The 27,882-nt window shown below is 46.6% G+C and overlaps 1 protein-coding gene across 1 annotated transcript in view; it reads left to right on the plus strand.

Moving 5' to 3' along the window:
* LOC144721187 (integrin alpha-6-like) overlaps window positions 1-27,882 on the plus strand; it is a 65,988-nt gene that overhangs the window by 17,647 nt on the left and 20,459 nt on the right. The window contains exons 2-14 of the mRNA XM_078598585.1: window positions 5,844-5,971; window positions 8,283-8,362; window positions 9,769-10,030; window positions 11,014-11,151; window positions 14,361-14,571; window positions 19,516-19,769; window positions 20,899-20,987; window positions 21,164-21,297; window positions 22,937-23,029; window positions 23,452-23,513; window positions 24,703-24,887; window positions 25,440-25,583; window positions 27,742-27,854. Coding sequence (XP_078454711.1) covers window positions 5,844-5,971; window positions 8,283-8,362; window positions 9,769-10,030; window positions 11,014-11,151; window positions 14,361-14,571; window positions 19,516-19,769; window positions 20,899-20,987; window positions 21,164-21,297; window positions 22,937-23,029; window positions 23,452-23,513; window positions 24,703-24,887; window positions 25,440-25,583; window positions 27,742-27,854 — 1,893 coding nt within the window. The remainder of the gene's footprint in view (window positions 1-5,843; window positions 5,972-8,282; window positions 8,363-9,768; window positions 10,031-11,013; window positions 11,152-14,360; window positions 14,572-19,515; window positions 19,770-20,898; window positions 20,988-21,163; window positions 21,298-22,936; window positions 23,030-23,451; window positions 23,514-24,702; window positions 24,888-25,439; window positions 25,584-27,741; window positions 27,855-27,882) is intronic.

The raw sequence follows: 27,882 nt of genomic DNA on the forward strand, positions 1-27,882 counted from the left end.
TCGTCCTGTGACGTGGAGGCCGATACCCCCCCTACAAAGCCCCGGCGGCCCTGATCGTCATGGCTCGTGAAAGCAGTCGTAGCGTGAGCCAAAACCGTTCCGGCCGGTACAACAACATTATCCGCGCTTCCATTCAACACTTGTAAAAACAGAGGTTGACCCGGCCGAACAATCGTCTGTGCCCCGACCAGCGTCAAGCCATCCGTTATAGCAGTGGATGGTGATAACAAAACACCCGCCGCACCCTCGATTCCAGGCACCGGTTTACGATACCGCAGCGGAATAAGCATCTGCGAGCCAGGTGGAATATCCACCAATACCTCGGACAGCGCCTGTACTTGATGGTCAGGAGCCGACTGGCCCCAGGGTGACGGCAAGAACGAAATTTGCCGACCCCCCGGCAATTCAATACAATTGTGATCCACCCTGATTTGAATGGGCATCTTGGCCAAGAAATCAGTCCCCAACAAACAGGGCACCGCGAGGGACCTGGAAATCAACACGGTCCCTGAAGCCGAAACACCCCCAACCGATATACTGGCGTCCACCTGACCCACAATGCCCATACTACCCCCGTTCGCTGCTATGCAAGAGTCGTAAACCGGCCGCACCCGCGCCGGCGGAATGGACAAGAGATGGAATATCACATCAGAGATAATAGTCGCGGATGCACCCGAGTCAACCAAAATGCGTACGTCGATCCCTTGGATCGAACCCGGCACGGTCGACGACCCAGTCGCGGCCACAACCACCCGTCGTGCCAATTTCCGCCACTGAGTCAGAGAGCGACGCGGATCACTAAGCGCCCCCCTGTTAGTAATAGCCCCCGGCCCGCATGGCGATGGTGATGCATGAGATGACAGGCCTTGCCGGGTGTCTGATGCGTACCGACTTGCCTGTCGTGGGTGGTCCTCCCGCGTCGCGTCGGTGACCGAGACCTCCTGCTGGGGCGGCGGCCGAATGCGAGCCCAACATTCTCTGGCGAAGTGGCCTTTACGGCCACAGCGGAGACACGCCAAGTCGGCTCGCCGTGCAGCACCCCCTCTGTCTTGGCACTCCCGCGCCGGCGGCCCGGAGCGCAACCCCGCTCCCCCCCGACCAGGCCACTGGGTCGATGCCGCCGTCAGCTCCTCAGGACCCTTCTCGTCACGAACGTAGACGGCCTTCTTCGGGTCCCACCCAGTTGTACCGCCCTCGACGGTGGGGCTCCCCGTCCAAGCCGTCACCTGTTTCCAGCGGCGAAGGTTGAATTGGGCATCCAGGCACTTAGCCGCCGTTCGGGACGTTAACTTATCATGGCCGCACACCGGCATGGGGATGCCCAAATCCCTAGATAATTCCAACATTTTCCCCAGTATCAGGGGTTCCAACAAGTCGGGCTCCGTCTCCGGATACGTGACCATAGCTAGTTCCATCACAGCACCCTGGAACGCCACCGGCCATTCTTCAGGTGCCCGTTGCCGCTGCACGAACCTGCGATGTGCATCGTCCGGGGGCTCATACGCCTCCGCCATTTCCTCAAACACCCCCTGTAGCGTCGTTTTCTTTGCAGCCTTGATGGAACGGAAAAACCTGACGGAGTCATTGTCAAGAAGCGTTGGCAAGACCTCCAGGGCTTCCGCATCCGTCCATTTTGCTGATCTTACTGCCGCTTGAAAACGGCAGGCGAACGTGCTCCAATCTCCGCCAATGGAGAACTCTTTAACAGTCGTTAAACGATGGCTGCGGGTTCCCACGCCGCCGTCATCCGCCGATGGTGATGCTTGCGGCGGCGACAAGATGGCGTCACTCTGCAACGTGTTCAAAATGGCGGCTTCCCGTTGTTCGTCCCCGACCACACCCAAGATGGCGGCTTCCCGTGGTGGAGGCAGCAAGATGGCGGCATCCCACCGTTCCTCACCGACCACGCCCAAGATAGCGGCTTCGTGCCGCGTGGTGGAAAGGGCTGGAAGCGTCGGCAAGGCCCCACTCGGATGCTCCCCGCTTGGCCTCCCAGGACTCGTCGTGGGCGTCACCAGGGCGCATAACTGCGTTAAAACAGCCTTCAGCGACTCAAGTTGGGCCGCTACGTGTCGCCATCCCTCCTCGGCGCCCACAAACGCAGACGGTCCTGCTGAGCCGGCAACATCTTGCACTCCCGACGCGTCGCCCCCGCCTTCCATCGTTGGTAGCGCCACTGCCGGAGAAAAATCGTCGTCGTCGTTTTTAGAAGATGGTGCAGAAGATGGTGTAGGTATATTCTTTCTTCTGAGCTGTTTCGACATGCCGTCTCACTTCTGACTCCAATGTAATAAAGGACTCTTAGGCGATGTTGGTCTCCATCTGTCCTTTATTGGGTTCTTGTCTCGCACCCCGCGATGTCCCCGGTCGGACCCGCACCTCTTCCGTCGCGTGCCCTCCGCACGCCGTTCGAGTCCTCCGCTCTCTCTCTCTCCGCAGCCACACCGCTGCCCGTGTGCCCCGCACACTCTGCAGCCACCCTGCTGCTCCGCATGCCCCGCACACTCTGCAGCCACCCTGCTGCCCCGTGTGCTCCCGCACACTCTGCAGCCACACCGCTGCCCCACGTACACCGCTGGCCGACGGTGCCGTGACTCCGACCGCGTGGCAATTCGTGCCACCCCTCCGCCATTACCCTGCGTGGCTCCTTCTATCTCTACTCTCTCTCGACTCCCGATCCCCTTCCGGTTCTCACCCTATATCCTCCTCCTCACGTGACCCTGACTCCTCCTCCTCACGTGACCCTGACTCCGCCCCCACTCACCCCGACGACCAGGCTCCACCTCCCCTAATACTCCGGCCCGCGTGAGTGGCGCGGAGGCCGCGCCCACCCTGTCCTTGCTCGCATTACACAATTATAACAATCACATATTCATTTCACAGAATTAAAAGCCCTGGTCGAATCTTTAAAATCAAAATGTTTAATAGCAATCATTAAAAAAATTCACAAAATGTATGCTTCTCCATTCTCTCATGGAGAAGCAAAATGCTCCTTCATGGAATAAATAAAAGGTGGCCTTGGTAAACTTAAATAATAAAATAGTGAATAATGAAAATTAATGAAAATTTGTGTTGCTATAATAATTATATTGGTTATATTTATTTAAAGTTGCGCATTTTGATGTGACGTCACATTTCTCAAACCCCCCCCCCCCCTCGTCACAAATCGTCACAAATGTCTGACCCCCCTCCCCCCCTAGGTGTCTGACGTCATTTATGGACGGCCCCATAGTCATGAATGTATGTTTAACTTCTTTCGCACTGTATGTAGCCCACCATGCTAATCGGAGATGCGGGGGAAGGACAACAAACTAAATACAATAGACAGTTCTAAACAAATTAGTTTTCAATCTATATTAGAGAGTACATAGCTCCAGTGGTTTCCTAATATCGGTAGGAAGAGCGTTCCAGATGGCTGCAGAAGTGTGTCTGAAAACGCGCCATGCAGTGACCGGCATGACATATGCTTGGACTTCTCCGTCGGTTTTCCAGTTTCCTGTCACATGCCAAACACTCATCACTGGTATTGCTCAGGCGCTTAATTCATGCAGGAGCCTCGTCAAAAAAAGAGCCTTGTGACTCAGTGAGGCGTTCCTAAGCAATTAAAATAGACATAGACGTAATCCAAATCCAACATCACTTGGCGCAATGTCAACGTGCGAGTCCAGACGAGCATAGCTACTGCTGCTCTATAAATGATGCATTTTCATTCACAATCAATCACATTCACTCCGACCATAATAAACGTGTCCGTAGTCTATCCTGTAATGTTATATATTAAGCATGATTTAATTGTGTAACTGCAAGCTCTACTAGCACCTGTCAAACACCTGCACACATTACACATTGGCTTTAGCCTTGTAGATGCACACTGCATCTGGAGTGGAGTGAACCTGTATTCTTATTCAGGAAAATTTGGCATCCATAGCATATGTCATATCGTAACGATGGCAGAATTATCCACTCTGTCCACCGTGGTGGTTATGGTGGGCACGTGTAATGCGTATAGCGGTTCTCATGGCATGTGCTTGTAACATTCACACATGTACACGTATACAGCGCATTTTCATACATATCATTTAGGCCAGTGGTTTTCAACCTATTTTGGCTACTGTAGGCCCATGTTAAATTGTTTCATCCGAGTACCACCTTTCCTGACTCTGAAAAATAAATGTATGAATAATGAACATTAATATTTAAACCAATTGTACATTTGTGAGGTATCCCTAACTAGCCAATAACTGCAAGTGACGGACGCTTTGCATGCATGACGTAATTTGTTTGTGCTCGCTGGTTGATCTTAGAAACCACATTATTTACGATCAATGAGTTTATAACGGTATTTTATATGGTTCTGGGTTACCATATGGATTTAAATGTTATTGTAGTCATTTTATATTATCAGATTCATATATGATTATTCACCAATGACTCTCATGTATGATATAATTTCACACGTTTATAAATCACCTCACCTACCACCAGGGACATTGCCACGTAGCCCCAGCGGTCCGCATACCCCCGCTTGAGAACCACTTCTTTCGGCCAAACCTCTGTGTATTTACTGCGCATACAGTTTAACAAATAACAAGGGCAATGTACAGCACCATTGGCAATCAATTGCTGGATGAAGGTCTCTCTATACTGTGTCGGTTCTGGGAGTTATTTTGACCATACTTCACACCGCTGGTCGGTGCAGGTCAGTGTTGAACCGGTTCAGCCGTCACTCGCCACCGATGTTAGGCACGGGCAGGAATTGAATTTCGAGTGATCATTGTGTTTATAGTGCGTGTAGTACACTGACCGCTATGATAAATCACCTGCCCCATTCCCATATCTCATATACAGTACTGTATAACACATATTTTTGAGGTCAACAATTGATTTTAGAACAAGATTCATTATGAGATTCCAAAATCTGTACATACAGCTGTTTGTTCGGATTTGGCTCTGATGATTATCATTCCTATTATGACCCATTCCGTTTTACAACCTGTACATTAATCATACTTATTCAGGACATTTAGTATGCACGCCATTGTTATAGCAAGATGCTACCACGAAGGTGCCATGTTGCACATAATCTGCAATGGTTTCACAGTCGGGGCGATGATTACAGTCTGAGATCATAATTGAGGTCATTTTTTTTATTTGGAAAATGCAGCCAATCACATCATTGCTAGACTTTACACAGTGTTGTGTGTGTGTGAAATAATATAAAGACACAAATCAACTATAATCTGGAGCACATGAATGTAAGGAATCATATATTGAATTAATGTCTTGCATACATAGTTGGTCTGCAAATCATATGCTTTCAAGATGTGTTGGCACATATTTGTAAAACTCACTTGTGCTAGTGGCCAACAGTTACTCAATGGTAATAGCACATTGAAATATAATAATTTTGACCTGGGTTCAATTACCGTCCATGCATAGTGCTGGTGACGATCATTGTCCCAATCTGGCCTGCTAAAAACATTATCCGCACCGAGATTTACTTTAACAGCATCGGCGAAATGAAAGTGTGGAGAAGTTCCATGACATTGACAGGTAAGAGTCTTCAGAATTCTTTATTTAGATGTACGAACGTGTAGGGAGTTGGACCAAATCAAGGTCCAGAGATATCTGCACTTGTCCCTTACATGCTGCTTTAACCGACTGCTCTGCAAATCGATCTGCTCAATGACAGTTCCCCTGGAATTGTCACTACATCAACTGTCAAACACTGCGCACAATGTTTAAACGTGCAGGCAGATTGATCACCTTACAGCGGTGAATGGCTGTTTCCGAGGTTGTCCCGTGGTGGTGGCCAATCTTAACGCTTGGCCGTCATTCTGCAGGCTGCTGGTGGGGGCCCCTCAGGCGGAAGGTCTTTCTCGACAAGCTGCACGAAGATCAGGTGGTATCTACGCCTGTCCCATCACCCAGCAGCCCGGAGACTGCTCAAGGTTAACATTTGACGACCACGGTGAGTATAATGTTCACCCAGAATTGCACGTGTTTGAAATAAGAAAAATACTAAATATAGGTACAGCTGGTCCTGAAAAATAAGCGAACTACCGTAGTGTATGGTCAAATGCCAACAGTAATATTATTTGTTTGGATATGTAACTGATTTAGGCTGTATCATGTACCAAACCAATACAATATTTGAAATTACATATTGAAACGTGAGAATACAAGAAAGCACACATCTGCTTCATAATAGCGCTGGCTGGTGGACAGTAGCGGCAACTGTGGTGGACAGACAGCGCACATGTCAGTGCGCTTGAGCACGGGTGTATTAGCAGAGCGGAGGAACTAGGGTAAGGGTCACGGAGGACCCCATCTGGAGGCCCCTGGAACCTGGTAGCAGGTTCGAGAAGGGAGGTGCGGTCAGGGCGGAGCCATGCCGCGCTGATAGCATAAAAGGAGCCGAGAGCAGGGGCTCGGGGCTGCCGGTCCTGGGAATGGACTCATCTCGTTGTTGCTGTCGTCTTGTCGCCATCGTCGCTAAACGTCTCCGCTAGATATTGCAGTACGAAGGATAGTAGTTGGCTATCTCAGTCAGCGCCGTCAGTGTTAAACGGCTAGTGTTATGTCCAGGCTAGGCTGAGCTATTGTAGAGTGTGCGGACGAGACCGTGAAAGTTGTTAATAAATAAAGTGCCTCCTAGAAACTCTGTCTCTGAATCGTTGATACTACACATATGTAGTGACTGGGAATGTCACTGTGTGGTGCCGGGCCTGCGAGGCCACGACGGGATGTATACTGTTGTGTGTACACCCCGGACATCGGGTGTAGTACCAGCCCTAGTAGGGACTTTGGTGAGCACTGATTAAGCGCGGTGGCACCATGCACAGCGTGCGGTGCGGGCTCCCGTTGAGAGAGCGAGAGAGTGTCAGCCAGCTAGGGTTACGTTTAGCTGACCTGGGGACATGTGACTGGATGATACTGGAGGGGGGCCACCGGTGGAGGGGGCCAATGGGTGGTCACATGGTCCAAGAAGAACTCTCTCGAGCCTTCGGGCAAGGGCGAGAGAGATCAAGAAGGTGGGCGGGGCATGAGGTGGAGCCAGCCCCAGCCCAGCCCGAAATAAGGGTGGGCCCTGAGAAGGGGTCGGGGTTCTTACTGTTGGAGAGGCAGGAGATCCACGTCAAGCTTGAAAAAGCCTCCAGCCACGCGGTCCAAGACCCAGCTTGTGGTCCGGACCGGGATAGTGGAACTGTGTCTAGTTCCGCCGTAGCGTGGTTAGTTGGGTGGTCACCACCTAAGAGTATGTTGTGTTAATAGCCCTGGAGTATGTTGTGCTAATAGTTTAATAAAACGTGTTGCTGCCGAAGACAACGTCTGCAACTCAGTTGGACTCACTACACATACATAATGTAGCAGTTATGTGGAATTCAATATTTAACAGCAGTTTCTATATTGACCACAGCTGGGCTCACATTAATGTTGATAGATTCAATGGAAAATTGTGAAATTAGGTGGAGTAACAGTGACTAGACTGGCTAAACTATTGTCTGGGTGTGGGTGTATAAATACTGGACTGTTCAACTTTTTGGACAGCATACCCAAAAAAAAAATTCTTGTAAAAATACTCCTGGCATATCCCTAGAGTTGCAGTTGCCTATAAACAGATTCCGTAGGCCCAGGTCATGAAGCTATTTCGGCAGCCATTTTTTATGGGATGACAGCCATTTTTTGAAATTCAAGAAAGTTCCCGAATTTATGCAACTGCTTCCACACAAAAACGCACCCATTTCACCATTACCCACGACTGTAGAAATGGCCCAAAGTTGGTATTGGTTGGGGAAGTGGCAACGATAGCAAATAAACAAACTTTCAGCCATGACGTGCAATCGCATCAATCACCATTTAGGGGAATGGCTTGGGGAGTGCCAGAATGACATGATGCCAAATCCACATAACTACATGCACAAAGTTGTCTACCTGTCAAATATACACATAAACTGGCACTTCAACCACCAATGAGAACCCTCAATAGACCAATGCTCATGTTGTATTTTAATGTGTTTTAGCAATGTCCTATAACAAATGTGAGTCATTTGTAATTAATCTGATTTTAAAGGAACCTCATTTACTTATGATATGGGCCGCATTCAATTTGTAACAATAGACGCAATTTTCACTCCGTACGGGCGCAAAGTCAACAACTCAATGGTACTGTGTTTATCTCTTTTAATTCACATACTGCCTTCCAAACTCTCTTTAAAAACATGATGGTTGAATATCGATTGGAATGGCCTATGTGGGTGTGTTTCTATGTGCTTTGACAGTTGACCTAATAGAAGAGAGCAAAGAGAATCAATGGATGGGAGTGACGGTTCGAAGTCAGGGTCCAGGTGGCAAGGTCCTTGTAAGTAGCAGATAACTAACTCATCCTACTCACACGTTCTACTCGTTGTGAAATGAAAACAGAAAGAACGCTTACTGCAAAGTATGGTGATGTAGCTTGCACGAGACGTGCGCTGTTGGCTTCAAAACGTGAAATCACGCCTCTCCCGCTCTTGGCGTCCCCTTGTTGTCGCGTCATCACACGGCATGCATTACAATTACGGTGCGTACTCGAGTTGTTTGGAGTTGTAACACTATATATGCATTCATTGGAGTTGGCCAAATTATCGATGTCGGTTCTGGCTGCCTTCCCGCTTGTCGGTGGTTTCCCCTTGCGCCTCCGTGAGTAAAACTGCGCGCGGTTAAAATTCTACTGCAATTTGAGATGCAAATGTGCCTGAATGGCGTTTTATATAGATAACATTATGGAAAGAAACGTAAAAAAAAACGTGCAATTATATAGGCCTCTGATGTTTCCGGGTTACAGCACCTGCTCGGCACTATGCCCAACGTTTCGCTGCACGTGCCGGTTCACTCCGAAAAATGAGCAGTGCAACCCAGAAACATTTCTGAGAGCACCGCAGAAAACCCACGAAAATCCGCACAGCTGTGCACACAAGCATCTGCATATCATAAATATTAAACATAAATACTCCAATGCAAATCAAACTCCTTGATTGGCCACAGAGGGCAGGGGTTGGTAGGGAGGAGACGAGAAGATGTGAAGGGGGTGGAGTGTGTGGCTTGGGATGAGGCAGGGGGGGGGGCAATGGGTGAAGAGATGTGTGGAGGAAGAAGAGGAAGAAGAGGGTGATGGACACATTCCGGTGTCTAGCAAATGTGGCCACTCAAGAAAACCAGCAACGTTCTGACGGAAGTTCACAAGTTTAGTTACCGAGTAAAGCCCTTTGAGCTACATGCAGCTCTTTTTCAAGGGCGACTCGGCCACCAAAGTGGCAGAAAGCAGTTAAATATTACAAATTTGACATGCCTCCGCATGCACTCCCCAGTGAGCAACATGTGTGCGGGATTAATCTGACGGTTCTGAGCTCTTGCCCCACGAGCTCATTCCGAGGAGGCTTGCCTGCAAGAGAATGAAAATTAGATGCAATACGGACCGAAGGAAAGTTGGTTTGTACGTTTGACATTCGTTTAATGACATTCGCAACGAAAGCACTTAGCCACACCATTCCAACCGGAACAGGATGGAAAGCGCTGTGAACATGTGTGGTACCCACTGGTTTGGTTGTGAATCTCACACACACAAAAATCCCATAACAGACTTATAACCTTCCAACCAACTTTCCTTCGGAGCGAATTATGGCCGGGAGCGCGTGCCGCTGAACGGTGGCGGAGGGGGGTGTCACGTGTCGCGCTGCGGGGCTGACACCGCACCTGGCCCCGGGTGCGAATCTGTCTCCCGCGCAGGCGTGCGCCCACCGCTACGAGCGGCGCAACTTCGTGGGCAACTCCGAGGAGATCCGCAGTCCCGTGGGCCGTTGCTACGTGCTGGGCCAGGCCCTGGGCCTCGACCCGAACGACCATTCCGAGGGGGGCGGCTGGCACGCCTGCTCGGGCCGGGGCGAGTCGTACGCGCTGTACGGCTTCTGCCAGCAAGGCACCGCGGCGGGCTTCACCCGCGACTACCACTACCTCTACTTCGGGTCGCCGGGCGCGCACTACTGGCGAGGTGACAACGGCACCGTTGCCACGGACGTGCGGCTGCTACGGGGCAGCGTGTCCGTGCAGGACCGCACCTTTCCGTGGCCGTGTGCGGTGAAACTGGTTTTGTGTTGTTGAGGACATACGCGGTGTGGATTTGGATGCGCCTTGGGAATGAGGTGAATCCAAATGCGCATTTGAATGGTATGATATGTCAGGATTTGGATCGATAGTCGAGATGGTAATGCACCTACGGAATGCAATGTGTTGGTCAATTGTAACAATGTGTTGGTCAATTGAAAAATGGAGCTGCAGTGGTCCCCAGAGGTGCGGTGTACAGGCCCAGGTTACGTTAACACGCCCTGGCACCGGCCAACCACTGTCCCCGCTGCCTTGTGGGTTAGTCTGGGAAAACAAAAATGCTAGGGGAGCTCACCCCGAGAGAAAAGCAACGTGCTGTCGGCCCGCGACAGGTGGTTCTCCAATAGACTGGAGCTCCGGCATCCTCCTGCAGCTGTGGGGAGGTGCTGGTTGTCTTGGAATTTCTCCTTGCCACTGGAGTCCATTTCCCCACAGCGAAGAAGTGATGTGGAGACAAGCGCGTCCCCCACGTCATTCTAAATAATTTCAGCGCGCAGGTATCCGTTGCTGCACTTTATGAGTTCCATAGAGAACCCACAAGAAGTAATTGAAGTCATCATCGGATGTGATGGACTACCTTAAGTAAGCATAAAGGGGGGGGGGGGGGTGTTAAATGTTGACTTTATATGTATGGCTTTCCAGTGGCCATTTCCCACTGGAAAGTATAAGATACGGTTGACCGTAAAGTTGAGCAAATGAACTTTCTGGGAAACACATTCTGGTATAAAAAATATATCAACTTTCCATGCTTTAAATTCACTGCGGAAGACACTACTACTGTACTCCCATGAGCGCGTTGTGAGTGCTGTCTGTCGTGACCTTGCTCTGACTCCACCTCAAAGGCTCTTCTGTTTCTCATCCTCAACACAGGTCTCGTGTCCATGTCACACAGAAACTCTTCGCTCTACGAGAATGGAATTTTTGACGATGGACCCTATGAAACGGTTTACACCACTCAGTCAGAAAATGATCCTGAGCATATTAAAGTCCCTTTAAACAGCTACATGGGTGTGTACACGGCAAAACACGCAAATGTTCACACACCCTGCTACTGCATACGTCGTGTTACAATGCCACGTGTACATCTGAAGCCCCTCTTTCATCATTCTTTTCTTCTGCAATTCCCACCTGTGCTAAATGCCCGAACGTGTATCTAATCTTAACTTGACACGATAGGGGTTATTAACACATAAGTTAATGGCTAAATTTGGTCGTGAGAATTGTCCTTACCTGGCGAGCTTAACCAATAATTGGCGACTTAAACCATTATACACATGGAAATTATATTTTTTTGGCTGTAATGGGTTGTGGTGGAGTCTTAACGACACAAATAAAGCCAGATAAATGATGGCATCACCCCAAATTATATCATGAATCATGTATCCATGCGTTTTTTTACCATCAATGAAAACCCTGCTGTATATCCTTTTTCTCATCCTCCACACCTTGTGTTAACATTCAACATTTTACGAGGTCAACATTTGCATGTTTTTCCTGTATGTGTAGATATATGGCCTAATATACCTATATTAGGGCCATATGTTTGCATACGTTTAAATTCATACACAACCCTGATTTGAGCAGGCCCCATGTAAATAGGACGTATTCTTTGTTTCTTTCGGTTAAGTCACGTCTAAAGATAAAATAATAAATTAAAATAATAGTATATTACGACGTTTCGATTGCAACACAAGCAATCATCATCAGGCATAAAAGAAATAGCAACAAAAATCTAACTAGAAAACTATAGACAGACATACAAGCAGACAGACATCACAGCGGCACACAGAGAGAGGACACATATCGGCACAAAGAGAGGGGTCGTTTCTGTGACGGTCCCTTAAATATAGAGAGGGGGGGCGGGGACAGAGAGAGGGAGGGGGCAGAGAAAATTAGCATATCAATGAGTGTACGGCAACGTACTGCTGCTGCAAGTAAGATGACGACGTGGCACGGGCACGCAAGCTTGAAAATTAGGAGAAAGGCACATGAAAATTAAATAACCTAGCAAAATATCGAAATGTGATGTAATACAACACAGAGAGACGGTTAACACACAATTAACGCATAGCCTGGTTGATTACGTATTGCAAAGATTGCTAAGTTAGAATTTTAAGTGTGAAAATTCCAAAGAGAGGACACAGGCAGAGAGAACACAGCCAGAGAGAGAAAAGGATAAGCTTAAAACTTCCCCGTAGAAGTGGTTCAATCTTAATTTTGGAGCTTTCGTGACTGCAGGAATTATTCTTTGTTTCTTTCGGTTAAGTCACGTCTAAAGATAAAATAATAAATTAAAATAATAGTATATTACGACGTTTCGATTGCAACACAAGCAATCATCATCAGGCATAAAAGAAATAGCAACAAAAATCTAACTAGAAAACTATAGACAGACATACAAGCAGGCAGACATCACAACGGCACACAGAGAGAGGACACATATCGGCACAAAGAGAGGGGTCGTTTCTGTGACGGTCCCTTAAATATAGAGAGGGGGGGCGGGGACGGAGAGAGGGAGGGGGCAGAGAAAATTAGCATATCAATGAGTGTACGGCAACGTACTGCTGCTGCAAGTAAGATGACGACGTGGCAAGGGCACACAAGCTTGAAAATTAGGAGAAAGGCACATGAAAATTAAATAACCTAGCAAAATATCGAAATGTGATGTAATACAACACAGAGAGTCGGTTAACACACAATTAACGCATAGCCTGGTTGATTACGTATTTCAAAGATTGCTAAGTTAGAATTTTAAGTGTGAAAATTCCAAAGAGAGGACACAGGCAGAGAGAACACATAGCCAGAGAGAGAAATGGATAAGCTTAAAACTTCCCCATAGAAGTGGTTCAATCTTAATTTTGGAGCTTTCGTGACTGCAGGAATTATTCTTTGTTTCTTTCGGTTAAGTCACGTCTAAAGATAAAATAATAAATTAAAATAATAGTCACGAAAGCTCCAAAATTAAGATTGAACCACTTCTATGGGGAAGTTTTAAGCTTATCCTTTTCTCTCTCTGGCTATGTGTTCTCTCTGCCTGTGTCCTCTCTTTGGAATTTTCACACTTAAAATTCTAACTTAGCAATCTTTGAAATACGTAATCAACCAGGCTATGCGTTAATTGTGTGTTAACCGACTCTCTGTGTTGTATTACATCACATTTCGATATTTTGCTAGGTTATTTAATTTTCATGTGCCTTTCTCCTAATTTTCAAGCTTGCGTGCCCGTGCCACGTCGTTATCTTACTTGCAGCAGCAGTACGTTGCCGTACACTCATTGATATGCTAATTTTCTCTGCCCCCTCCCTCTCTCCGTCCCCGTCCCCCCCTCTCTATATTTAAGGGACCGTCACAGAAACGACCTCTCTCTTTGTGCCGATATGTGTCCTCTCTCTGTGTGCCGTTGTGATGTATGTCTGCTTGTATGTCTGTCTATAGTTTTCTAGTTAGATTGTTGTTGCTATTTCTTTTATGCCTGATGATGATTGCTTGTGTTGCAATCGAAACGTCGTAATATACTATTATTTTAATTTATTATTTTATCTTTAGACGTGACTTAACCGAAAGAAACAAAGAATAATTCCTGCAGTCACGAAAGCTCCAAAATTAAGATTAAATAGGACTTCTGCTCACGACAAAACACATATTTTTTGTCGTCCAGTCCTCTATACTCTCGTTACGGGCCATTTCCTTAAGGTGTAACTACCGTTAGTTTCATACTCTTAGTTATTTCGGTAAAGTCACGTAGGTAAAAAATGAAATTAAAATTAATAAAAAATTATACAAAATAATAAAAATATTAAAATCACGACGTTTTTATTATTATTTTTTCTTTTCTTTTTCTTTTAATTTCATTTTTTACCTACGTGACTTTACCGAAAGAACTAAGAGTATGAATCCTTGCAGTCACGAAAGCTTCAAATCTACCGTTAGTTTAATTTGTCATCGGAGTCCAAATTAGTGAAAGAAATTGATTGAATCAACATAACGCGTTTCGAGTATTTGGCTGCGATACATTTCCACGTGATGATGAGCCACTTCTTTGTTGAGCGATCATTTGTGGCCAGCTCGCTTCTGAAAAGAGGTACACAGCTCAATTGTTTTAATGATTAATCATAAGAAAACTTATTGAAGATGAGAGGCGCAAAGCGAGGAGTGCCCCACGTGTTCTGAAGCGAGCCGACGGGTGCGCCCGTCGCGCTCCGTCGCCCTTTGTCCAGGCTTCTCCGTGGACGTGGCGAACGACGTGGCGCGGCGTGGTGAGGCGAGTGTGGTGGCGGGCGCGCCGCGAGCCGCCCACACGGGAGCCGTGCTGCTCCTCGCCGTCAACCACTCGCACAACAGCCTCGTGCCCGAGCTCATGCTGCGCGGGGAGGGCCTCGCCTCCGCCTACGGATACGCCGTCTGCCTCACTGACCTCAATGGCGACGGGTTCGTATGGTTGATCAGTCTTCTGATAACACCCTGAGCCGGTGTCCTTTCACTCATTTTCAGAAGGGGTGGTGGTTGGGACACTTTCGCCAATAAGGCATCATCAGTGTGAGGTCCGCCACACATTAGAAACCTTTGTTGGGTTTTGACAGCATGACGGGGGGTGTTTTCACATGTTGTGTATTGTCGGGAGCCGCACGTCAGGGCATATGGGCCTTGCAATGAAGAACACTGCCCTAAGCACTTGAGCAGGGGGACTTTGGAGGCAAGGGAGTAGGGATGTGTGGTCACTGTGCTGGACACAGTAACCACACATCCCAATATAGGACCACAGAGCTTGGGCAATTGTTAGCACTGGTTCTGCCTCTCTTCCAGCTTGGCTGTGGTTTTCTTTGCCTCTAAAACATTCTACGTCTCTCTGAGGGCGATTCAAAACTGTGCGCGTTACAAGTACTACATTATTATTTAAGTTTGCCATTTATGACACAAGTAACATAACTGCAGTACCTGCATTGTCTCGGCACCTCTTAAAAAAACGGATCAATTGTGATGACAATTGTACCAACGAGGCATTGCTCACCTCTTGGGTGACAGTAGCAGGTTTTCAAATCATTAAGGATCCATGACAGTGTAGACTCCATTCCCAGGGAATCTTGTACAACACTGGGCTAAGTGTCTCCATGTCCACATTTCAGGGTGACTACCTTCATCTATACAAAAAGTCAACTGTCACCATCTGACACTTTCTTAGCTCGATGAATGAGCGTCTTGATAAGAGCAGATTTCGGTGCGGGTTGATGGTGTGACTGCATTCAGATAGGCGTCAGTATGCATTTTCTTTCGGTAAACACTGTGTGTTATTTTACCATTTCGACCCCGTCCGAGCAGAATATCCAGAAATGGTAGAGTTTTGTCAGCTTCCACTTCCATGGTGAACTGGATAGATGAGTTTTGCAACAGTCTGAGAAGTGAAACTCAACATGTTAAAGAAGCGCTGCAAATGAACGGTTACAATGATGCACAAATCAACAGGTCATTGAATTCCAAATCAAATAACACGAGCATTGAAACTGCCTAAGTAATTAAAATGATCAAATACCGTATATTGCGGGGGTAACTGATAAACTAGCCAGATGTTTGGAAAAGCAAACATCCGAGTCAGATTTGGCACGGTACATAGAATGCAGAAATTAATATCTGGTACAAAAGATGTATTACCGAAGGGATCAACAGAAGGTGTGTACAAAATTAACTGCACTTGTGGCAAATGTTAAGTTGGGCAAACAGGATGAATGATCAGCACGAGACTAAAAGAACATCAGAGAAATATTAAATACTCTCAAATACAACTGTCAGCAGTAGCAGAACACGCGTGCCAGCAAGGACACTCAATAGATTTTGATAATCTTTTTGTTTTTTTCGGTAAAGTCACGTAGAAGGGAAGTAATAAAATAATAAAAATAAACATAATAAAATAATTCTCACGAGGTTTCGGCTACAACGCAAGCAGCCGTCTTCAGGTGAAGAATGAGACACTGCCAAGCTTGGAGCTTATATATAAGCTGGGTTGGAGGTGGAAGAAGAGCGCCTTAACAAAAGAATGTGCATATCAAGAGGAATTTTGCATATTCATGGGAAATGCGTAGGAGGTGGGTGGGGGGGTTTCAAAGTCATATTATGCCCATGCATTATGCAGGATTAGCAGCATCAAAGGGAGGGGGTAGGGGGTAGCTTTAACAAAGGGAGGGAATGTTAATAGTATGTAGAAGCAATGAAACATGTCAGTGGGAAAGCGGTGAGGGAAGACCCGCAGCGGAGCAAATAATGCATTCCCTGTGGAGAACACAAGATACACAGTCAATGCCAGTGAGTGGACTGCGGTCTGAAAGTCACCGTAAACGTGGACAACAATCAGTTAAGATCCGAAATGGTTTATTACGTCCTTCCAATAATTGTTGAGCCAGAATCCATCTTCTCGGTTGAAATTGTCTCTGTGTTTGTATATGTGGATCGCCTCATGAACGAATCTCTCATGGTAGCCAAATGGCTTGCAGAGAACCTCTGTCTTGGAGAAGTCAATGTCATGTGAGCCCACTGAATTGTAACAGTGATCTGCCACGGCTGAGGTGTTTGTCGTACCGTGTTTCAGGTCTGCTTTATGTTCACGGATGCGGTCCGAGACATGTCGTTTGGTTTCTCCAATATAACTGCTACCACAGAGGCAAATTAGTTTGTAGACGCCAGGGTACTGTATGTCTGGAACCACGTCTTTTACAGACGGGACCAGATCACGGATTTTATGTACTGTGTTGAATCGGACCTGAATCTTGTGTTTAATCAGGATTTTGGAGATATTTTTTGTGACCCCAGCAATGTAGGGTAAGGTGATGGTTTTGAAAGGCTCCTCAACAGGATCCTTCTTGATGGTTGGAGTGATGGCTTTTCGGATTGTGTAGTCGGGGTAACCATTAGCCTTAAGAGCTTGGTGAACGTGTTTTAGTTCACTGGCAATGTGTACCATCAGATTCACCATGTAACAGAAGAACTCCCTCATCAAGACTCTATACCATAGAGCCCAATGCATCTCCGACCAGGAACACATTGCCAGTGAACTAAAACACGTACGCCAAGCTCTTAAGGCTAATGGTTACCCCGACTACACAATCCGAAAAGCCATCACTCCTACCATCAAGAAGGATCCTGTTGAGGAGCCTTTCAAAACCATCACCTTACCCTACATTGCTGGGGTCACAAAAAAGATCTCCAAAATCCTGATTAAACACAAGATTCAGGTCCGATTCAACACAGTACATAAAATCCGTGATCTGGTCCCGTCTGTAAAAGACGTGGTTCCAGACATACAGTACCCTGGCGTCTACAAACTAATTTGCCTCTGTGGTAGCAGTTACATTGGAGAAACCAAACGACATGTCTCGGACCGCATCCGTGAACATGAAGCAGACCTGAAACACGGTAGGACAAACACCTCAGCCGTGGCAGATCACTGTTACAATTCAGTGGGCTCACATGACATTGACTTCTCCAAGACAGATGTTCTCTGCAAGCCATTTGGCTACCATGAGAGATTCGTTCATGAGGCGATCCACATATACAAACACAGAGACAATTTCAACCGAGAAGATGGATTCTGGCTCCGCAATCATTGGAAGGACGTAATAAACCATTTCGGATCTTAACTGATTGTTGTCCACGTTTACGGTGACTTTCAGACCGCAGTCCACTCACTGGCATTGACTGTGTATCTTGTGTTCTCCACAGGAAATGCATTATTTGCTCCGCTGCGGGTCTCCTGCCACCGCTCTCCCACTGACATGTTTCATTGCTTCTATATACTATTAACATTCCCTCCCTTTGTTAATGCTACCCCCTACCCCCTCCCTTTGATGCTGCTAATCCTGCATAATGCATGGGCATAATATGACTTTGAAACCCCGCCCACCCACCTCCTACGCATTTCCTATGAATATGCTAAATTCCTCTTGATATGCACATTCTTTTGTTAAGGCGCTCTTCTTCCACCTCCAACCCAGCTTATATATAAGCTCCAAGCTTGGCAGTGTCTCATTTTTCACCTGAAGACGGCTGCTTGCGTTGTAGCCGAAACGTCGTGAGAATTATTTTATTATGTTTTATTTTTATTAGTTTATTACTTTCCTTCTACGTGACTTTACCGAAAGAACCAAGAAGATGAATCCCTGCAGTCACGAAAGCTTTAAATCGAGATTTTGATAATGTTGAAGTTCTGTGCAAAACAAGCTGTTACTAGCCAAGACTAATTAGATAATCTATCGAAATTGAAAGAAATAAAAAATAATTTTAACCGTTCAGATAGCTATCGACTTATTGCTGCGTGGAAGCGAATCATCAAATAATACATTGTTTAAATACATGCCTATACAGGGCACCATACTTCAATAGGGATTACCGCTGGTACGGCTATTTCAATACACACAATGGACAGGAAGGAGAAGATGAAAGGGCTCGCATAATACGCATGCACAATGTACGACTCGTTGACTCATTAATCCCCCCCCACACTTTGCACAAGAGTGCAGAAGTGTGGTCACCACATCCAGGACTCTATATTTAAGGAACGAAACAGGTGGATTTCTCCACAAATCTGGCTGTTGCCTGATGAAGCTAGTTGTAATTACTGGCGAAACATCGTACTCAGATTGTAAATATTGTGGCTTGGCTCTCCAACACACTGGCGTGCTGTACTAGTGACGAAATGGCATGTTCTGTTTACGTGACAACCCTTACTAGTTGGCTGTGTCGGGTGGTGATGGGTTTTAACGACACATTTATATATTTACGCGATCAAACCCAAAACAACCTCTATTATGGATGATATTGGTCGCGAAAGGCTACGTGTTCAAGTGGTTAGAACTTAGGCATACAGTACTGTATCATCACCAAGTGTATTTCTGTACCTACACAATCGTGATGCTCACGAGGTTGGTTGGCTTCTAAATGTGATGAAGATCATAACCATCCCTTTGCTGCTTTCATGGCTTGCTATGACATCATCGCTTATTTGTGTTATTCTCCGATTTCTCATTATTGTCCAAATCTTTTACAGAATTATCTCTGTATTCTGACTTTGTTTAACATCTTCATCTCTGTCCATAACTCTCCCCTTCTTCAACTTGTCTTTCGTGGTTTAAGATATTTCTCAGTTTTTTTACCTTTCCCCCTAATTTCAATGCACTATCCATTACTGTGCTAGGTACTGCAGAGTAATGAGGGATGGCAAAAGCTTTGGGAGGCCTTTGTCCAGCAGCTACTGCTGATGATGATTCTAATAATGATGTAATCATTTTTGTTCTGTTTTCGTTCCATATGCTGCTCCTCCTCTCCCTCCCTCTCATCACAACGTCACACAACTCTCTGCCTGCACACAACGCCTTCCATCTACAACAGGTGGATGGATCTCTTAGTTGGAGCTCCATATTTCTTTGACCAGAGTAAGAAGAGTGTGGGTGGAGCCGTGTACGTGTACCTAAACGATAACGGTCGATACCACCCTGGCCACGGTCACGCTGACAGCAGCTGGGGTGGCGATGAGCACGGCGGCAGGGAGAGGCGGAAGCGTGTGAGGCTGGAGGGCACCGCAGGATCTGGCTTTGGGCTGACGATAGCTGCCATTGGTGACCTGGACCTTGACAGTTTTCAAGGTACGTGTGAGGTCGTGCTGCGTAGTTTTATCATCGATGTAACCAACACTCAAAACTAAAAACTATACAGTATATTTTTTATTTTACCGGGTAAGGCCCACTGAGCTATACAGTACAGCTCTTATGTTTCAGAAGTGACCTGGCCACAAATGATCTCTCAACTAAGTGGCTTATCATCACAGGGAAATTTATAGCAGCCAAATACTCTAAACGAATGTTGATTCTAAATGTGGAGGACCCGGAGAAAAATCCGCAGGATCGAACCCACGGCCTCCTGTATACCAGGCTAGGTCGGTAACATCTCGCCACCGTGCCACCCAATGAATACACGGACTTATTATGACACTCACAGAGGGTTGTCTCCTTTTCTACAGACCAAATCCGGGGCCCTTGTCTCAACCAGTCTAGGTCCATCAGAGCTGTGCACTAAACTGCAATAATGTTCAATACAGTCCCAGCAGATCTAGGTAGAAATCAACAAGGGTCCCAAAGAGTGCCCCTGCTACAACTTGTTCTTCCTTCTTACCTGCTTCCGACCCTTGCTTCGCTTTCCTCCAATGATCCCCAACACATTTCCTCAATAAAACGCCGGAGAAATATTTCAATCTCAATGTCATTGAAATTTATTTCATGAGATTGTAGCTTATGTAGTGGAAACATTATTGCATTCCTAATCCGGTACTCAAATTTGTATTATGCCAGATTTGAGAAAAAAACAGTACAGGCCAGAAAAACATGATTTTCAAACAACAATTTACAAAAACGTGTATAAAAAACCGTAACCCTTTGTGCATTATGCAAAAACCATCAGCAGTTCCGGAAGAAATGCATCGATCCTGTCACATTGTTCATAGTTGTCACATGGAGCATTACCGAAGGATACATTTATTGATGCTGCATTAACCTGTGTTGCATTCCATATACTTCACTGTTTTTGATAGAATCAATACGAAGCATGATTGATTACAGTTTGTGTTTTTGCAGTAGCTGGGATTGTAAGTGAAGCTAAATCGTTAACATACGTTGTTGTGTGTAGGGGAATTGTAATTACTGCATGTCTAAATTTCTGATGCGGGCACTTTTGCTATTTGCAAAGTGACCTTGCATTGTGATGTCTGTCATTAAACAGATGTTGCAGTCGGTGCACCATTTGAGGAATCTGGACGAGTGTATATCTACAGCGGAGGTCCAAGTGGTGTCATCACCAAGCCAGCACAGGTATGGCATGCCAGTCAACCACGCAGTGCTGCGGCGTGAATGTCTGTGGCCTAAGCACGTGACGGTGAGGGTGTCCAGTGGCCTAAGCACGTGACGGTGAGGGTAGCCTGAACATGTGATGGTGAGCGTGTCCCATGACTTGAGTGCGGACACCTGGGCCTCCCCTGCCGCCACAGGTCCTCGCTGGAGAGAACTTAGACGTTGGCCTGCAGGGGTTTGGATACTCCCTAAGTGGCGACCTGGATGTGGATGGAAACCTCTACCCTGACTTGCTCGTGGGGTCGCTCTCTGATCAAGTCATCCTCTTCAGGTTTGGTTTAACACGTAGGCTTTCGTGACCAATATCATCCATAGTACAGTGTTTTTGGATTAGATCGCGTAAATATATGTCTTCGTATCGAACAGCAGATGCTGAATCAGGACCAGCGCTAGGGGGGGCACTAGCATGGGCCCCGCACCACCAAATGTCCCTATGGCCTAACCATGCTGACTCTCCTGCTTAGTGGTGAATCACTGGTACAGTAGCCCCCCACACACCAATTTGATTCCCACCCCCCCATCCGAGAGGAGCTAGAGCTCGGCCAGAACTGAGCACTCCGCTATTAACTACATGGCAGGTGCGGTATAAATAACAGCTGACCATAATGATCCCTCATAGTCATGGCTAAACCAATGTTCCCTCCGGCCATCTAATGCTATTGTTTTCGGTTGTATCCATAGAGTTACAATTGGCCCAGTCCACCACCAGCAGAAAAATAAAGTTTGAAGGGACAGAGGCCCAGTCTGACACAATCATCACACCCTTTGTCGTCTCAAGTTTATTTTGCCACACAGCATACTGACTCCTTAATCAATGCCTGTTATGGTATTTGTGATAATAATGATTCGTTTCTGATAGAGCGCGCTTTACACCAGGGACGATTGCTGCAATGTGTAATCCCGATTAAGTAATTTTAATATTGACTCTGTTATGCGAGCCCACCTGATCTTCTCCCAAGGTTCTACGTGCACGCTGTGAAAAGCCTGGTTACCATCGACAAAATGGATCCACGTTCCCTATTTAGCATCACCGCCTTCTGGCTTACACTTTTAAATGTAAATATTGGGTTGATATCCAAACTAAATTATATTCCCCTTTACACCTTTCTGCAAGCATCCACTAATTGTGTTTTCACCCTGTGGATACCTATTCTCTCGAAGGTGGAAATAGGTTCTGCCTAAATTATAAAAAAAACATAACTCAATTATATCCAGAGAAAAGTCATGCCTTGACATTTGTTTAAATTGATTGGTTACTCCAGCAACTACAAATGTACCAGGCCTTGGGTGTCGTCATAGTGAGTTAGCAGGTACAATACTTTAACTCGTCTTTAAGGCCATGTCCTAACTCAGGTGGATCTGAAACCCTTGGCAAGCATAACTTGTTTAAATTGATTGGTTACTCCAGCAACTACAAATGTACCAGGCCTTGGGTGTCGTCATAGTGAGTTAGCAGGTACAATACTTTAACTCGTCTCTAAGGCCATGTCCTAACTCAGGTGGATCTGAAACCCTTGGCAAGCATAACTTAAAAAATGCACGATTTAAAATGCTGTCCTTAACAGTCTCCATTATTTGTGCATTTCCACAGCTGTGTTGTTTAGAAGTTCTTATTCCACCATCGCAGAACCCATCATACGCATGCCAGTCCACCAATCCAGCACTCACAGGTGCCATAACCAGGAAGAATCGCTAGTTACATTAAAAAATAGTATTACACAGCGAGTGAGAAGTGTTTGTATGTAATTGTGTGTAATAAGACTGGGTGTTAGAGGAGATGTGCCAATCCGATCGCCTCTGCAAAATTTACCAGCTCAGGAAGATTCGATGAGCGTTCATGTGCTGTAAGTACGTTTAACGATATCCTCGTCTCTGTCTTGTCTGCCGTGTGTGCTGTGTTCATCGCACAGATCCAGGACTGTCATCACTGCAGATGTCCGCCTCCTGACTGACGGAGACATTGATGTGAGCGTGAAGAACTGTGAAAACGGGAAAAGTACTTGGTAAGGATCCATCATCATCAGCCATGATCAAGCCACTGCTGGATGAAGGCCTCGCCATTATCCCTCTGGGGTCGACAAAATAAGTACCTCTGCATGGGAATGTCCTATTGATAGCCTTGCCCCGTTGTAGGGATGTGAATTTCCACTGCAGGCTCAGGGCTGTAGACAGGAGATGAGCTCAGCCTTGATACTTATTTGAGCGCTTTGGATGCAATAATGATACTTTACACATTATTATAATTTCAAGAGACCATGAATTTAAACAATATCAACCTTTGCTGCACGATGCACCGTTTTCACCAGTCCGTGCAAAACTGCTATTCCTGTCTCCTAAGACTGGACATGCGGGTTGTGAGAGGTTGGAGCTGAAATATTAGTTTTATCATTACAAGGTCTGCTTGTGATTTGTTGTTTTCTTTCAGCGTGAGGGTGCTGGCATGCTTCTCATACTGGGCGCGACCACCTACCTACAGCCCTGCAATCAGTACGTGTGCGGTTGTGGAGCCATGCCTCCTGCCACTGCCACCTTTACAACATTGTGTTTGATTTTTGTTTACAAAAAGAGCTTTGGTGTAATTTTTCACAATAACACGTAGCTTTGCGCATTGTATTCACCACCTGACCGTGGTCTCTTACCAACGACTTCTTAATACAATGCCCCAATTAAAACCATTCTTAACCCATATCTCATTCTCAGCACCCAGTACATGTGTAGCATAATAGCGCCGGCTGGTGGCCAGCAGTGGCAACTATGGTGGACAGACAGTGCACACGCCGGTGAGCGAGTGCACGGGTGTGTTGGCAGGGTGGAGGAACTGGGGCAAGGGTCACGGAGGACCCCGTCTGGAAGCCACTGAATCCTGCTAGTGGGTTCGGGAAGGGAGGCACTGCCGGGGCGGAGCCAGGCGCGCTGGTAGAATAAAAGGAGCCCAGAGCGGGAGCTTGAGGTGGCCGGTTCTGGGATTGGATTCGTCTCGTCTTTGCTGTCGTCTCGTCGCCGTCGTCGCTGCCGTCTTCGCTCGATATTGCGCTGCCAGATATTTGGCTGTCTTAGTCATCGCCGTCAGTGTTAGACGGCTAGTGTTGTGTATAGGCTGGGTTAAGCGACTGTAGAGAGTGCAGACGAGACCGTGAATGTTCTAATAAAAGGTGCCTCCTACAAACCTCGTCTCTGAATAACTGACACTACACATGTATAGACACTGATTAATTCGCTGAAAACATCTTATTATTGAGAGGACCGCAGAGCTTGGGTAATCGTTGGTGCCGATTCACCGCGTGGCTGCCTTCTCGCTTGTTAGCGGTTCCTCGTGCTTCTGGGGCGTTCTCTGTTCGAGAGCGAGTGAATATTGTGCGACGTGTTGCAAGTCAAAATTATTATTTTAAAATCGAGATTATATTTCTGCGACTCCCTTTTCTCGGGTCTCTGCAACATATACGCAAATGTTGCACTAGGTAAAGAGACTTTTAATAATTGTGTCATCGATGTCGTTTTTCCATCAAGAATATCATCATCATTAGAGCGGTTCATTAGAGATGGGGAGGTGGGCGGCATTACGAGAAGCAGGGGCCTCTGCTGCACGCTGCACTCATTGTAAATGGCCTTCGGCCCGAGAGCAGTGTCCTCGTGGGTCATTGTCTCCTGTGACCCCCCCTCCACCCTCCCCCCACAGCGTTGCACTATTCACTGAATGCTGAGGAGGGTCGGCGACAGCAAGGCCTCAGCTCGCGGGTTCATTTCACCACCATCGCCGGCACCGAGGCCGGTACCCTCCTCGGGGAGCACGTCCTCTCGGGAAACGTCTCACTGGACGGCCAGGGCGACACGCGCTGCTTCAACGCCACGCTGCGTGTGCACGTGCGTGTGTGTTCATGTGCAGGCGTGCCTTCGCGAGCACGCTCAGTGCACGGTCACTGTGCAAGTTCCTTCGCCTCACATCCACTTGTGTGCGTGCGGCACTCTTCCCCACGCTGGTCGGTGCGCAATGGCGAAGGTGGGGAGCACCGATAACGACAGGCATCCCAATCCAGGTCCCTCCTGAAAAATATTATTTTGGCTTAGGTGTGCTTCTGTTAAATGAGTAATTATTATGTTTAGAGATGTAGGAGCATAGAAGTACACCGCATGAATGGAATTTGCTGTGATACGCCATGCTTGCCTCCACGCAGCATTGCCTCCAGTTGCCTGCGACAACCTGGCTGGTGGTCGCCCATCCAAGCACTGTGCAGGCTGATCCCCACTTAGCTTCTGAAATCTGACACGAGCGAGCACATCCTGTGTTGATTTTGGCCGTGACCACGAAAAAGCCGGCGCGCGCTCTCCGTGTCTTCTGCACCCTGCACCTCCATCCCTCTGCGCGTCGCAGCGCGTACACCCACTCGGCTGTGAGAGAGCTCGTTGCTTCGGCAGGACCACGTGAAGGACAAGCTGCGGACCATCCCGCTGCACCTGCACTACGAGGTGCAGGAGGCTCGGTGGGCAAAATCAGAGGCCGCCACGGAGGAACTGCTTCCCACGCTCAACGCCAGCGTGGCCAACCCCTTGCGCACAGAGGTGCTCCCGTGGGCGTCTGCGCGCGGCCCCTTCACCCATCTTGAGTCAACAGCAATAACACGATCGCAGCAGACCACTTTTAAAAGAAGCTCATTGTGTTCTCATGGCGGAACATTTGAATCTACAGCGTCCACAGTCCCCGTCACAGATTCTAAGACAATTTTACCCATTAAATGCAGGTACACGTAATGTACCGATATTTCCTGCATGATCAGTTAACGGTTGACATCAGAATGCTATCTCGGTTCATGTCACTTGGCGGTGTAATTGCCATATGTTGGTGCGTGCACGATTATATTAATAGTTTAGTGCATGTGGTATTCCCATCATTCTTTTATCACAAGGGCATTTATATCCAAAGAAAAGTCATACTTTAACATTTGTTTAAATTAAATTTCGATTTAAAGCTTTCGTGACTGCAGGGATTCATCTTCTTGGTTCTTTCGGTAAAGTCACGTAGAAGGGAAGTAATAAAATAATAAAAATACGGGGAGGGATTCCACGTAACTTTGAGATCCTTCAACAAGCTCCGTGATAAGAAGGCTCAGCTAATCGAGTCTCTCACTTTTCTGAAGAGATGCGCGACTCTAAGGTAATACCAAACGCATTTACACTAACATCTGCTGCTGTAACTTCTTCTAATGCTAAACGAATTCTGTCTAGAACTAGCTTAGCTCTTATCTCAGAGAAAATCAGACTCACGATTTTTTGCGACCTAGAATTGTAATGTATTACTTACGGTTAGTAGCTCAGCTTATTGAGAGTATATTTAGCATACTGATGATACTATGTAGTTTATACTTTAGCTTTTTACGTGGTTGTTTAGTTACTGCAGCTACATACTATTAACATTCCTTCCCTTTAATAATGCTACCCCTACCCCCTCCCTTTGATGCTGCTAATCCTGCATAATGCATGGGCATAATATGACTTTGAAAACACCCCGCCCACCTCCTACGCATTTCACAAGTAGCACTAGTCGCATTCCTGCATTTCCCATAAATATGCTAAATTCCTCTTCATATGCAAATTATTTTGTCAAGGCGCTCTTCCTCCTCCCTCCCAGCTTAAATAGACGTTCCAAGCCTAGGACGTGTCATTCAGACTCTGTCTTATCGACAGACATGTTCTTCACCTAAGGACGGCTGCTTGCATTGTGGCCGAAACGTCGTGAGAATTATTTTATTATGTTTTATTTTCATTATTTTATTACTTCCCTTCTATGTGACTTTACCGAAAGAACCAAAAAGATTTGTTTAAATTGATCGGTTACTCCAGCAACTACAAATGTACCAGGCCTTGGGTGTCGCCATAGTAAGCAGGTACAGTGCTTTAACTCGTCTCTAAGGCCACGTCCTGACTCAGGTGGACATCAAACCCTTGGCAAGCATAACTTAAAAAATTAACGACTTCAAATGTTGTCCTTAACGGTCTCCATTATTTGTGCATTTCCACAGCTAAATTGTTCAGAACTTCCTATTCCACACATACATCCTCTACAATCCAATTGCTACGTGAATAATTAATCCCAAATTTTTATTGCCAAGAGTTGTCGAGTGAATACACTGGCACTCGGCTGTAAGTGGGTTCCTGTCACAGTTTTAATGTGTAATATATGAGATTGAATGCATTTCTTGAGTTGACAGCAAAGTACTTGGAAAAATAGATGATGGGAGGGAAGTCCAAAGCGTAGCAGTGTGAGGGAAGGCGCAGTAAGAGAAGTGTTGTGACCTGCGGAGTGGTAGTTGAGCCCAAGTGGAGGAATCAACAAGTGGAATGTGATGGAATGTTTAACATGTAGCCTTTCGCAACAAATATCCATAATAGAGGATTTATCCACAGTTATGGCTGTCGCTTGATGATGCTGGTTGTTATAATTCCTAGCGAAACGTCACGGTACTCGAATTGTGAATGTTGTGGGTTTACTCTCGTGCACACCGGCGTGCTGAACTCGTCACTAATTGGCACGTTTTGTTTACGTGACAAACCTCACTAATTGGCTGTTTCGGGTGGTGGCGAGTTTTTTTACGACATTTATATTTATTCAATCTAACCCAAAAGAACCCTCTATGATGGATGATGGATTGTTATCACGGAACTGTGTGGTGAGCTCCATGCGAGTATCGCGACATTAGTGCCTCTTCGCCGTTTCCCTCAGATGAACTTCGTAAAGGAGGGTTGCGGAGAGGACAAAGTTTGTCAGAGCGAGCTCAGTTTCAACTTCTCCTTCTGCTCGCACATCAAGTCTGAAAACTTCACGCAGCTGCGCAGGTGAGCCTCGTCAGGCCTCGAGGAAACG

This window comes from Lampetra planeri, chromosome 11, assembly GCF_965212315.1.
Source record: "Lampetra planeri chromosome 11, kcLamPlan1.2.h2, whole genome shotgun sequence".
Classification (NCBI taxonomy): Eukaryota; Metazoa; Chordata; class Hyperoartia; order Petromyzontiformes; family Petromyzontidae; genus Lampetra; species Lampetra planeri.